This window comes from Catharus ustulatus, chromosome 1 (genome assembly GCF_009819885.2).
Source record: "Catharus ustulatus isolate bCatUst1 chromosome 1, bCatUst1.pri.v2, whole genome shotgun sequence".
In the NCBI taxonomy this organism is placed as follows: domain Eukaryota; kingdom Metazoa; phylum Chordata; class Aves; order Passeriformes; family Turdidae; genus Catharus; species Catharus ustulatus.
Window position 1 is genome coordinate 134,174,590 of NC_046221.1, and position 14,337 is coordinate 134,188,926.

The following is a 14,337-nucleotide window of genomic DNA, read 5'->3' on the forward strand; positions in this document are numbered from 1 at the left end:
GTAATTTAAATAGCCTCTCTAACCAATGAAAAGATATTATTTTCCTTTCCTTAATCCCTTGCATTTTTATTACCTGCAAATATGGTAGTAGATATATAGAAAGATCTAATACAATAAAAAAACAAAAAAACCACAGAAATTTCACAGTAAAAAGACAGTAATTTCACAATTATAAGCCGCACCATTTTGACTAAAATTTTGGTCCAAACCCAAAGTGCAGCTTATAATCAGGTGCGGCTTATATATGGACAAAGAACAAAAAGTTGCTGTTTTGGTTTGGAGGACAGGTGTCTGCTGAGAAAGGCAGGAGCTTCTCTTTGAAATAGAGAATGTAAACCCCCTCCCTCCAAATTATTATAATTTTGAAGTCAAAAATATGGGAATTGGGAATAACAGTTCTTTACTAGGGAAATTAAAATAGAAATACAGTACTACAAAGAAACAAACTCCAAACTCTGACAAAGTCAGAGTACAACCTGACACCCCGTCAGGCAGGGTGTTGGTAGCAGTCCCACTAAATGGTGGTTGCATCCTCCTGCAGTGACAGATGTGATTCAGTTGAAGCAGTGCTCCTGTAGAAGGTGCAGTTTCCCTCTGGAGCTCCAGTGGTGATGTGGAGAAATCCGGTTTTCCTCTGGAGTCCAGTGGAGAAAGGGGCTCCCTTAGTGTCCCAAAACCTCTGTTTTTATTTTGGTAAAAAAATGTTGGGCTCTTCCCCCTGGTTGGAGCAACTTCCAATGGGATGCAGTAATTTTATCAGTCCCACAGTGGGACTCAATGGGCCATTAGCAGAAAATGACTCGCTGGAGGAAGGATGGGTTGTGAAAAGATAAAGAACAATGCCCCGCCTGGTTTCAATGGCTGGCCCATTAGCAGAATATCTGCCGTTGAGATAAGGATCACTGCCCCCACCCTCAACAGATGGTGATAGAACAGATACCTTTTATCACACTCTGTATTGTAACGTGTGGCTTATAATCAGGTGCGGCTTATATATGGACAAAGAATGAAAAGTTGCTGGCATCCAGAAGTACGGCTTATAATCGTGAAATTACTGCACCGATATGTATCAAAAGAGTAGCTAGACTTGTTCAGAAAATGCCTTCTATTCTGACTGGAATAAAACCTACAAGAGGACTGGAATCCTTTAAATATGGTGAAGTTTTTAAAGCAATCTGTAGTTTTAATGAAAAGCATTATCAAATGCAAAATTTCAGTATTTTGAACCACAGTTACCCTATCTTTGCATTCCATATAACAATACGCCTTTCCCAAAGTACTGCACATCCTGGCCACAGATAAATATTTCATATATGGAAATTTGATGTATTATCTTTATCAATACTTTAATACATATATAGAGACTATATACAGATGTGACACCTCTAAATCTACGTTCATGTATATATGCAGAATACATGTTATCTATACTCAGGGGTAGAGGTAAGTCAAAATACAGACTTTAGTTAGAAGCAATTGATATGCAGTAAAAGGTCAAATTAAAATTCTTAAAGCAGCAAAGGAATTGACAGCTGCTAGAGATCCAATACAATTTTTTCAGTTAGAGCACATTTTCCACTGGAACAGTGAACATAGTTTAAACTTTTCTGCCATTTTTGCTGAGGTAAGAACCAGGATAATAGTCAGTCACAGCTGAAAGATGGAAGCTACCAGCAGAGAAGGACAGTTCCAAGAGACTGAGTAGTTTTACTGCTTCTCTAGACAGAACAAATGACTTCACACAACTGTTGAAAGTGATTTCATCTAATCTGCTAGATGTGTTAAACCTGCTTTGAGACCTGCTCCTTACAATTTTCTAGGCACTAGTCACTGAGAAGTGAGAGCAATATCTGATCCAAACAGCACTGAAGGGTTTAGCAGTCACTACTACCTCAAATTTATTTATGTAGTAAGTATAAGGCAAAAAAAGGCCAGTGGACTAATAGACTACCTTTTCTCTTTCCCCTACCTAAAAATTGCCTCATCATCCACTTTTGCAGAATTTCTAGTTGGAAAGTTAAATTTTCTCTGCTGCTCTCAAGGTAGAAAGAAAGATTTCTCCAATTTGGATAACTTTGTGTGATCTCAGGTTCCATGTACCAAAAGATAGGAAATTTCTTGTCCACCCCCTCCCAACAGTTTCTACCACAGTCTTGGAAAACAAATCACAATATGGGAAGTAGCAGGACAAGTTTCAAAGATGGTATCTGTACTTTAGCAAGGTTTTAGGATACTGAGTCAGGATACTGACTATAGTAGGAAATTGGTTTTTCTCATCCTTTCCAAAACACTTAATGCAAGACTACCGAAAATTTTGCCATCACTGAAGGAAACTTCTGCATGACCAGAGTTACTGTAGGTGCTCACTTGCGTAAGCTACATAATAGCAAGACAAAAGAAGGAAGAAAAAAAAAATTAAAATGAAATGGATTCCCTGAAAGATGTGCTTTCAGATGTATCCTTATGAAGGTTCATAGTAAAAGTTGTTTATAAACTTTGCTTCTGTCTAAAGAAATAAAAGCAGTTTCTGGCAAAATGCTATCAACTTATTTCCAACTGAGTTGAGGTACTTCTTATTTGCATCTGCTTTTATTTCTTTCCCCATACAAACAACAGCAAAGTTGTGAACTGTTTCTTAAGACTTTAATTTCTTGATTTCAGGGAAAACATCTTAGTGGTCTTCTTGAGAATTTGATGGTGTCATTTTCAGTCCCTTCTTCTGCCCTGGGGCCCTTATGGGATTTCTGAGTTCTCAAGAATTTCCTCTTTCCTTTCACCTCCTCCACAGTCTCCTGTCATGTTTTACTAACCTCCTCATCCAAAGAGTCCAGCAGACTATCAAAACTACTGGAGTTAGTGAGAGAAGTGCCTTTTACGTAACCAAAAGTCTTTCATGCCTTAGGAATGTGTGCTCTGCCTCTGCATTGCTTTCAGTGGTCTGGGTGTTACAGTAAGATAATTTTCATTTTTAATGGGAGGCACTTGTACCTGAGTTCAGTACAGAAAATATAATTATATATATATAAATATATTTATATACACAGATATGTGTATATACACATATATACAGATATAGACAGATGATAGATACACAGATATAGATGTATATACATGTATATATATTTCTATAAAATTTGTGACTATTTCCACATACATGTGTATTTTAAAACAGTTAATTATTGAGTGTGATGTATGCAGAATATCATCTTGATTGACCTACTTTCCAGTTAAAAGCAACACAAAAAATCCAATCTAGCAAAAAGGCCAAAATACAGACACAAAGCAAAGAAGCAATTATCATACTTTGGAAAAAACCCTCAAACATTTCCATGTTAAATTACTTAATCAAGTTAGAAGTTGAAATAGGAGACTAAAATGTTTTATAAAAGGAAAGAAATATTTTTATTTTCTTGTTAAAAGGAAATTAAAATAACATAGCAATAGATATGTTTGAGTCTTATAACTCAAACAGAACAAATTTTGAACCTACTAATAAATAAATCATATATGCCATATAACAATTGTCCAACAATGAATATTTTTATTCCTATCAAAAGGATCCAAGAACTCTGTGCAACTGAGGGGTCTGTTGGCAGCTGGCCAGCATCCCCTGGGTAGCACTGAATTCTCCTAAGAAGGAGGAGATTTTGCTGCTCATTTGTTTTCAGGTGTGTCTAGTAGAGACTCCAAGCTTCAGGCATGTGATGATGCATGTTGATAAAGGTAATAACACATCATACCAAAATCTACATTTCTACATCATGGACTTATGAAATCTTTGATTTACACAAATTCATTGGGATATTTCTGCTTCCCTTTGGTAGCTTTTGAGAATGAAAGCAATACTTTCTAAGCTGTTTAGAAAGCCAACACCTTGAAAGTTCAATACAGATATACTGTGTTTATGAAACTTGTTTTAAGAGGCATTATAATTCAGCAGAGAAAAAAGACAAAATTAATTAAGACAGAGGAAAAAAAAGACTGGAAAACTAAAGTTTAGAATACTAAATTTGAAAGCTTTTTCAACCCTAGGTTAAATAGTACTGCAAAGAACCATTTTCACTAAAGCCAGATCTAGAGTAGGAAATAGTCTGCTCAGATCTCAAAAATTCCTTCACTACTTAACCTGAATAGTCAATCATCCCTCTACTACTCTATCTTACATTAAAGCAAGAAGGTGTTTTCATACCATTTTCTTTGTGGACAAAGGCTCCCTGAGGAGATTCTGGGATACCTTTCCAAATTGTGATTGGTTTGGGATAACCAGGGTCCATGGATCTCATTTCTTCACTGTACCTCCAGTATCTGAAATATTTTTAAAGGGAAAAAAGCACATTTGTAAGATAGCAGATGAGTAACTTTATATTTTCCCCCTCCTACACTTGCTACATTCATTAGCTACAAGTGGGAATACCGGATTTCTTCTCTTTGAACACACTACCAGATTACAAATAAATTTATTTGCCATTTCATGTAAGTAGATAGAAGATAAAATATTTTTGCACTTCAACAACAAAAGCAGCATGCATCTCACTTATAATCACTACAGTTCTGGTGCCTAGGGCTTTTGCACAGTGACACAGAGAGATTCAACACATCAAAAAAAAATGTACATGAATGCTTTTCATAATATTGTAATAATGCAAGTGACAGTAGATTCAGATTAAAATACTGCCAGCAATCTTAATTTAAATTTTCACATGTATTTATTACAGTCGCTTTTCATTTTGTTTCATTATCACTAAATAGATGCAGTGTATTATAAAATTCAACCTGTTTGTGTGCCTTTTTGCCAGCCAGCCCTTCTCAAACTTAAAAAGCTTCAGCATGCAATTCTAATAACCCTGAACATCTGATAAGTATTTACACTTACAGATAATATTGATAATTTCTGTTTCCTTTTACTGCTGATCAAACTGCTATGCATATCTTACAAGCCGGATCTAAGAATACTGCATCTCTCACATCCTCTGTGTACTCCACTATTTTGGGGGGTCATTTCATGTTTTGATTTGCCATAGTTTTATCACTATCACTGATAATCTGGTCGCTGCTAAAACTAAAACTTGACCCTGTTTCTCATTTGAATTCATTTGACTTCAGTTTTTAGAAATCTTTTTCACTATCATCATATATTAAAAAATTCTTAAGTGGATGGTATTTTACTGGTGTGAAGGTACTTAGGCACTCTAACTAATTCACATTTTAATCTTTTTTTTTAAAAAGTATAGTGGTCTAACCTCCTCAGTATTTCTCCCTGTAGGGCATTTCTCTGGCTTTAAACTTTCAATGAAATTAAAAGATGGCAGAATTCAAGTGGGTTAAGCATTGGCAAGTTATATTAAAAAGACATTTCTATTTATTTTTTCTTTCATATGCTTTAATTATTTTTATAGCCTCGATTCTTAATCTAGTCACATATGCATCAGCTACCAACCAACAACACAATGCTCTTTATTTGGATATGTAACATCTATGCAAGTTTACATGCAGAAACAACATGTAGAAGTAGTAAACAAAGCTCTAACATTAATACTGTTGAAAGCAGTTCTTCCTCATCTTTTTACTCTAAGATTCTTGGTCTTTAGTTTATATGTGTTTAAAAAATACATATTTTCTTCTTCCATTCCAGAACTCTATTTCTACCCTGCATAATTTCTCTCATTTTCCTTTTTTTCTTCCTATCTTTTCACCTTTTTGAACTCCTTCTTTTAATAACCTCTGGTTTCTCACTAGCTTAAATGACTTTCAAAGATACACTTGTCATTAAAAGAGTATGAGGACATACTCAGTGCACACTCAGAAATCACAAAACTTCTGGGTTTTCAAAATTGATGAGAAATCCTATTAGGAAAGGACTGATCACAACATCACCTCAACAATCTGTGCAGGAATAATGAACATGTCTGCAAGGTCAGGGAAAGTACAGTCTTGATTCTACTCGGCATGCCAAATGTTCACAAGCAAACTCCTTAATGATGGGTTTAGCTCTACAGCCTATATAAAGTTGTTGCTGTACCTCAAAGACTGATAAATAACAGAGGGGGGAAAAATGAAAATTCACTACATAGCTTTAGAAAAAGGGAATTTGGAAAATATTTGCTAAGTCATGTTCTATATCTGTTTACTTAATGATATCCTGAGCCATTGGATGGTTAAGTTTTATGAAGAAAAAACATTGATTTAAACTCTAAAGTGCATAAAAGCAGTTGGACCAGACAGGGGCATAAACAAAGACATGAGTCAAGAAGTTCCTCAAACCTATTATCTTCTAGTCCCAAATGACTCAGTTTTGGTGGGATAGGAATGACAGAGTGACTAATGTTTTATGTAGTCAGTTATTTCCCCTTTTTCGGTTTCATACAATTATTTGGAAGAATTATTGTTAGTGTTGAAACAGATAATGTCAATAATGTATGGAACAATGTTCCATACATGAGCTGCTTTAGACACATGACTGCTTAGTGGTTTGACTTTTAAATCTTCTTATTGGTTTGATTAATGGGATTTTCTTGGTTGCTTATTTTTTTGTTTGGTCACTTTTATTATAATTTTTATTTTATAGCCAATACTTGATGTCATAAGTAATGCACATTGAGAAACTTACTGTTATAAGAGTTTATTCACATTGATGGTCAATATCCTGTAATGGCTCAATTATCTCTGCAAGGCTCATGTTCAATCTTCTTCTAACATACTGTATTGCATTTATATCCTGCTGAGTTTCATTGTGCTTGTTAGCCCTAAGTAGCAACTTTTCTGCCAGCACCTGTTTTCTCTGCTAGTTCTTTTTGTCTTCTGTTATTACCAATTGTGTTTTAGAAAGTCCTGAATATAAGCAACTGCCTATGCATGGAAATACAAAATGACATTGCTGAATAAAGCCTAAAGGAAGCAAGATTCACAAAATATTCCTAATGTACATCTTCTAACAATATGTATGTGGAGGTGAAAAATTATTACCTGAAAAAGTATTCGAATTTTTTTAAAAAATGTACTCAACCATAGGAAGCAAATTATTTAGGCATCTTCTACTCACTATGGAAATTTATTGCTTGAAATTACAATTAGTTTTAAAACATAAAAAAAATCTGTCTTAGTTATCTACTTCCCTCACCATGAGTATTGGAGAGCTATATATTTTTAAATAATAAAAATAGCTTTGACCATAAAATTTGGTGCAGCATTCTGCAGTGCAATTTTTACAGTATTGGTAAAAAATTACAAACTGTACTGTCCTAAACAATAGCCTATGATGTGCATTAAATTTATTTCTTAAGTGATCCATGAATACTATTAGTGTCTGAGAACACTAAGTGCCACACAGTAACAAAAGCCATCATACTTTTAATATGACTAACAGAAGTATTACAGTTATTAATAAGGAATAATTTGTCTCTGAGCACACAAAATTTGCACAGTGATACATCAATGAACAAACTCAGCACCATACCAAAAACCTGTAAAATCCATCATTCAGACAACTTGCAGTGTTTAAGAAATTAATAAATTCTCTTGATGTCTCTATAAAGCAGACAGATATTCCTTTACTTTTTTATTGACAGGCAAATAAAGATACAGACACTATGTGACTGGTACAAGTATTTCAGGAATGGAAAAACTCTTGGATTTTACTCTTTTTTTTCTGTGCTTGTCTTCTTGTTGGGGATTGTGTTGTTTTTTATTATTAATAATAATCATAAATATGTGTCCCTATAAGATTTATTTAGAAGTAATTCCAAGAAAATGCTCCAATGCTTCTCTAGCTCCCAGGTTTAGCTCTGAGTCCCCTTTTTTACCTCATTAATAAATAGCAGCAAAGAAGTAATTTTCACTGACCTTAAAAGGTTTGCATCATGCCTTGCCAGCTTATGTGCTGGGGTTTAGAAATGTGGATAAAAAGAAACAGGTAAGAGTGTACATAAACACATCACTTTGAATATTTAAGTAAAAATTTGCCACAATTGCGACTTGCCTGTCGAATTCTAAAATGTAATCATTTGTAAGACAGTACAGCCGTCTATGTAGGAAGAGTTAGTTTCATCCTTTTGAGAATCAGAGGAAAAAGTTAAGATATTTATCAGATATCCACTGAATTGTTCCCTTGCAGAAATCCTATACTAACCTATCTCCTTTGAAGAAGTAGGTTTTTCCAACATCTTCCCACCAAATTGCTGAATCAATGCCATGAGAAGGAATTCCACTTCCAAGTGTTATCAAATCATGAGGATAACCTGGTTGGAGAGTAGTGTCCTTGAAAACCCAGAACTTGTTACCTGTACAAAAGCAGATATATACATATATATGTGTGTGTTAGTCATCAGTACTGTCAGTAGAAATATTAATGCATTCCCAATAAATCAGAAAGACTCCCAAAGGTCTGTAGTAGTGGTTCTTCCAAATACAATGAAATTTAAAATGTTCCATTGCTACAGATAATGCAAAATTAAATATGCCTTATGGATATCTAGCATTTATAAAGCACCTTTCTTCAAATAAGTCCACAGAATATTTTGATACCAACTACGTAGAGACCAAAAGTAGAAAAAAAAATTAAATCATCTTACAAGGCTGTGTGGTTGATAATGTAATACATTTACAGAAAAACTATGCAGCAGTTTTATGTTTCATGAGAAAAGAGTGAATTTTAAAAGAAAATAAGGTAAGAGTAAGAAAACACAAAAAAAATTAAAAATAGAAATGGCAAGCCTTATAGAGACCAGATACTTTTATTACTCTGTATTTCTCTTCAAGAAGTTAAATTACTTATTAATGATTTATTTCAGAAATAACCATAGAATTTAATTATTAAACATATTTTCTTTAGGGTGGCCTAAAGACAAGAAACTGAGAATCTGAAGTCCCAAAGGTGAAAGCCTTTTGTCGCTGAAAATGATGGGGGTTGCCAGTGGCAGTAAGACTTAAGTTTTGTCTATAGGTGACAAATCATTCAAAACCACCCAACTGAATTATTAAGCGCTGAAAATGCAAGGTGGTTATATGACTCTAGTAGATGTTAGCACAGTGTCTACACAAATTTCAGATTACCCAGGTTACTCAGGTTACTGTCTGAAATATGAACGATAGCCTAGGGCTTCCTGGACTGCAAGGCTGAGTGGCTGGAACCCCTACTGCCAGAGGGGTAAGTGCAGTCATTAGACAAATGTTTTGTGTACATAGGGATCCATGCCTACAGAAGTAGCAGCTGCACCAGTGGTTTATAGTCTAAATGCCCCCCTGTTTGTGGGAGAGGATGCTTCCTGTGGTCTCTCTTCCACCTGGAGAGTTCACCTCACCTGCCCATGACTCCAGTTTCCAAGCCTGAGCTTTTCCTCTAGCTTCCTGGCCAAGCTCTTCTTCACTGAACACTTCCATGATTATCTCACCTATTTCCCCATCTCGTATTCAGCCTACAGTCCAATGTTTCCCTGATAATTTTGCTGTTCTCCTAGGGACTTCTCAACATACTGTGCCACCTGTGCTATTCTTGCAACTATCTTCTATTTTTTAAATTTCTGCTTTTTTCTAATTCTTCTTTAAAACTCACTTCTGACCTGTGTCTTTTCAGCAGAGACTTCTCTTTCAAACACAGACAGCTTTGGCTGAAAAAAGGGAATAAAGAGCCCCATGTGCTCCCTAGAAATAGGAAAGGGGGAGTATAATTTGCATGTACACTTTCTGATGAGCTTGCTTTGACACCTGTATTCTCCTTGTGTTTTGTCCCCTAGACCACAAGGACACTCTTCTCAGGCTAGACTGTAGGCTCCATTAGTAAGAACTATGTGTTTATTTTCTCTTCAAAGTACTACCATCATAATTTTTTCCAAAAAGCATTGCTAGTTTAAGTAATAATTACACTGAAGGAGAAGATACTCTTTGACATCATATGGACACTTTGAGCTAAATCACAAAAACTCTAGACGAGATCCATGAACATATATGTTGAATCGGCCTTATTGGATTCTTCACTTTGGTTTATCAATTGTTATGCATGACAATCATGTTTAAAATGCAAGGGGAAAAGTTTGAAAACAAGTTTTACTCAAATACATTTGGAAAGAGGATATAGAATAAAATCATGGCTGTTCACATTAGTTTTTGTACTTACCTTTATGGCAAGACAGGCTGTTATACAAATTTAGGAGGTTAAGGTAAGATGTTGCATAAATATTTTATAAGGAAATGTAATATTACCCCAAAGACCTAGGATCAGGTGTATTGCCAGAATCATCAAGAGGGAAAATCCAGAGAGCTGCTCTGCAGTTGGTTTTATATTTTAGCTATGCCTCTGTGGTATTAAATGCTTGTTTAAAGGAAAGGTTTTTTTAATCTCCTTGTTTGTACTGTGGTGATTTAAAGCATGTTTTCATTTTATCAGAGTTTTAATGAGGAGAGGAGGTATAGTTTCCATCCCTCCCATGCTGGGTTTCCAGGGTTAATTTTTTATCAGCTTCTTTACAGCTGCTTGTCACCCACTTTCAAGCACAGACACTGCAGTTTACTCAACAGATCTGTTTTCTCTCCCCTGCCAGATGAAGGACTCAAAGCATGAGTATGTACAGAGCCATTTGAAGTACTGAAAATAAAAGAGGCACAGAGATCTATGAAGAGTAGTCATGGAAAACTGAGTTCTCTGTTGACCTGGGATTAAGGCCTTTGCTAACCTGAGATTTACCTTTACTGAGATGCCTTATAAAAATTCACTTACAGGGTTTGATAATGACAGAGGTGAGGATCCTCAAACATTTTCTGTCCCTCCTCCCATGTGGTTTATCTTTTGCCAGTTTACATGACTGGACACAGAAGGCTTCAGATGTTAATGGCAGTTTCAAATGCAATGATAGGAGAAGTCAGGCATTTTGGACCTTACTAGCTGGTACTTATGGTGTGAATAACAGATGGCATCCAGTGAATGATCCTGGGCCAGCACATTTCTGTTTCAGAAGATCATTCAAAATGACAGCTGTTGCACAGCATTGAGAGGCATATGCTGTGATATATGTAATGCCAATACTTTTCTCTGTGCCTCACAAGGAATTGTCAAAAGTCAAAGCAATTGTTACAAATAGATCAGCCATACTCAAGAAGGCAAAGTTAAATATTAACAAGATCAGGTCATAAAAATGGTTATGCACAAACCATTGTAAGTGACAGTACCATTGAGCCACATAATTTCTGCATATTCAGATATACCGAAGTAAAAGGAAAGTGTAGATGTGGGAACAGACATAAGAAACGGAATTCTTCACATAATTTCTTACTAAAAAGCAAATTCTTTCTTAGAAAACAGAGAAAAGGTAAATTTAGCTGTATTCTGAGGAGACGGGAGCATTGAGAGCTCTAACATATGTAAGCAAGGCCTATTAATGCTAACTAGAGGGATTTTTACTTAACATTTGCTTTAGAAGACATGTTTAGTCTGCTGTAACTGTGTTGATTGTTAATGAGAAGTACTGTATATAAGAAATCCAAATGTTCCATTTGGCTGACAGTTTTCACTTCAGCTTTTTGTTTGTTTGCTTTTTCTAGGAGGTTTTAGGAGGTTTGTTGTTGGTCATATTGTTTTGGGTTGTTTTTTTTCTGTCTCTCACCTGGAGGAAAGTGGGTGACTATTGATCAGAGAATTGATCTGATCAACAGAATATTAATCAGAATCCGATGTTAGGAGAAGTTAAAGCTGAAAATCAGTGCAAAAGATGCCCAGCTGTGATGAGAATGAGATAGTTTGTTTGTAACATATTTATGCAACTTTAAACGTAGTAGAAACAAATGCTATAGTCAGTATGCTGTCATGTAGCACTGTCATATTCCACTTCTACTAATAAACAGTCGATTAATTGTGGTCATAATGGAAAGAATTATGAAAAAAGTAGTCATATTTTTATTCTTGTTATAGATGAATAGTGCTTCTCTGGAGTCAGAACCTATGCCCTTGGCAGAAACCAGCACTGTGTTTATTTTGCAAAGTTGTTTTTTTAAGGTCTCATTGGTAGGTTTGTTATTCTCACAAAGAATAAAGCACCACATGTTTCATGAAGTCTGAAATTTCAGAATGTTTAATCTCTCTCCTTTTATTCCCTAATGTAAGGTCTAATATAATAAGAAGCAGATTGGCAAGGTCAGAAGCTGAGAGTGAAGCAAGTGATAAAAAAGGTGAAATGTCTTCTTTTGAAACAATGTTTTGTTAAATATCATCACTGTAGGGAAACAGCTGAGAAGGATGAACCATGGAATTATTTGAAATACCATCTTTGCCATTCTAAAAAAAGTACTGGAAATAAAGGACATCTGTATTGCTCTGCTTCACTTAAAATTACAATATTCTAGATATTCCTCAGCTTGTTTGATTTCCTACTGACTACTGCCAATAAATATGCAGTTTTTAGTAACTAGTTCTTACTTTATAGAATCTGAATTCTGAATAATTATGCTTCTAGGATTTTTTCCCCATATTATTTGCATTATAGTATGCGTGCATTGCAAGAAGTGTGTTCCATATAATCACTGTGTTAGAGTGGTGAGATGATTTCCTGAATTTTTAAACAATGACATGTAATTTAAATAGTTAAAAATTTAATATCTAATCCTGAAAGTTGTTTTTTTCCAGTCAACATTCCTCTTAATTTTGGTCTTTCAAGCCCGTATCTAATCTTTTTACTAGTATCCTAAAATTAATATTCATGGTTCCTTTTTCCTCATTCCCTGTTTCCCACATCAAGTTTCTGTAATTTCTTTGTTCCATGATATGACACTATAGTAAATCTATTTTTCAATATAAAACTGTCAGGACATGAGGTAAGTGCAGTAGAATGTTATGATGGAGGCACTGGTAGTATGAATTTTACAGCAGCCTTTCTATTGCTACATTTGGTTTACCATAACATTCAACAGTGCAGATGGCTTGACGATTTCATTTTTAGCACTATATAAATTCCCAAGGTACACAGGATGAATTTAACTATTCATGTTTTCTCATTAAATAAAAATAAGAAAGAAAATAAAAAGGTGTTTTCTGATGCCATCCCATTATCATTCAGTAAGGACACTGGCAATGAATAATAACAAGAATTCGAACATCTGTTTTTGTAAGCAGCTATCCACCAGACTTCTCTGTACTTTATGAGTATGGTCTGGTCTACTGGGGGCTGATGAGTCCATCTGGCAGGGAACAGGAAGAGCATCTTGGTCATAGGCTTGCCAAGCTGGTAAAGAAGGTTTTTAACTAAAGTTGTTGGTGGAGGGAGTACCTCAATGCATTCCACTCCTACCAGTGTGGTGCCAGTGCCAGCAAGAGATGTCCAGAGTCTAGGAGAGAGATGACAGGTCAGCAGGAGAGCACCTGAAACAGCACAAAGGAATTCCAGCCACTCCAGCCTGTAATTTGGTTTCACTGGGGGCAGCAAATTAAATGCCTCTATGGAAACACACTTATTACGTGGAATGAGCAACAGGAGTTGAGGATGTTCTTGGAAATTTGTGCACACGTGCAGGGCTCTGATCTTGCCAGCATCACAGAGATGTGGTGGGATGGCTTCCATGAATGCAATGTTAGAACGGAAGGCTACTGGCTCTGTTCAAAGGATGGGCAGGGAAGAGGGCATGGCGCTGTTGTTGACTGTGTCAATGACCCGCTAGAGTGCATGGAGCTCTGCTGGGATGAATGAGGAACCTGTCACAGAATCACTGAATCAGCTAGTTGGAAAAGACTTTGGAGATCATCAAGTTCAACCTATGACCTAACACTACCTTATCAACTAAACCATGGCAACATCCAGTCTTTTATTAAACACCTCCAGGGACAATGACTATTCCACCTCCCTGGGTAGCCCATTCCAATGCCCATCCATCCACTCTTGTGTGAGGATTTTTTTTCCCACAATGTCTAGCCTGTATATTTGTAGTATATTGTGGGTCAGCACTAAAGGGAGAGCAGAAGAGGTGACACTATAGAGTGGGTCAGAGGAGTGCATATTGACATTAATCCATTACAAGTTCTCTGCTGGCACTTAAGCCACCTTTTTTTTTTTATTCTCTGAATAATGGATGTAGGCATTGGCTTAGGTATGTGCTTTGTTAACACAAAAATCTGTGTGCTAGACTTCAGATTTAAAGTTCCTTCTAAAACTTGTTTGGACCAATTTTAGACTGGTAAAGCACACTACCTGGATAAGACATTCTACTTGCTCATCATCTTAGCAACAATCAACATGTCTATTTCTAGCACCTTTGGGAGGAGGACATGTACTCTTTTCCCAGGAAATTTTGTGATGGAATAGAAGAAATGAGACAATGATCATTTACCTACAGTCTATTTATACAGATTTCTGTGATCCTATT

General features: G+C 35.8%; 1 protein-coding gene across 3 annotated transcripts in view; it reads right to left on the minus strand.

Moving 5' to 3' along the window:
* MMP16 (matrix metallopeptidase 16) overlaps positions 1 to 14,337 on the minus strand; it is a 181,116-nt gene that overhangs the window by 11,997 nt on the left and 154,782 nt on the right. For all 3 annotated transcript variants that reach the window (XM_033065315.1, XM_033065324.1, XM_033065329.1), the window contains 2 exons: positions 8,126 to 8,276; positions 4,190 to 4,305 (listed from right to left, as the gene is read on the minus strand). In XM_033065315.1, the coding sequence (XP_032921206.1) occupies positions 4,190 to 4,305; positions 8,126 to 8,276 (267 nt within the window). The remainder of the gene's footprint in view (positions 1 to 4,189; positions 4,306 to 8,125; positions 8,277 to 14,337) is intronic.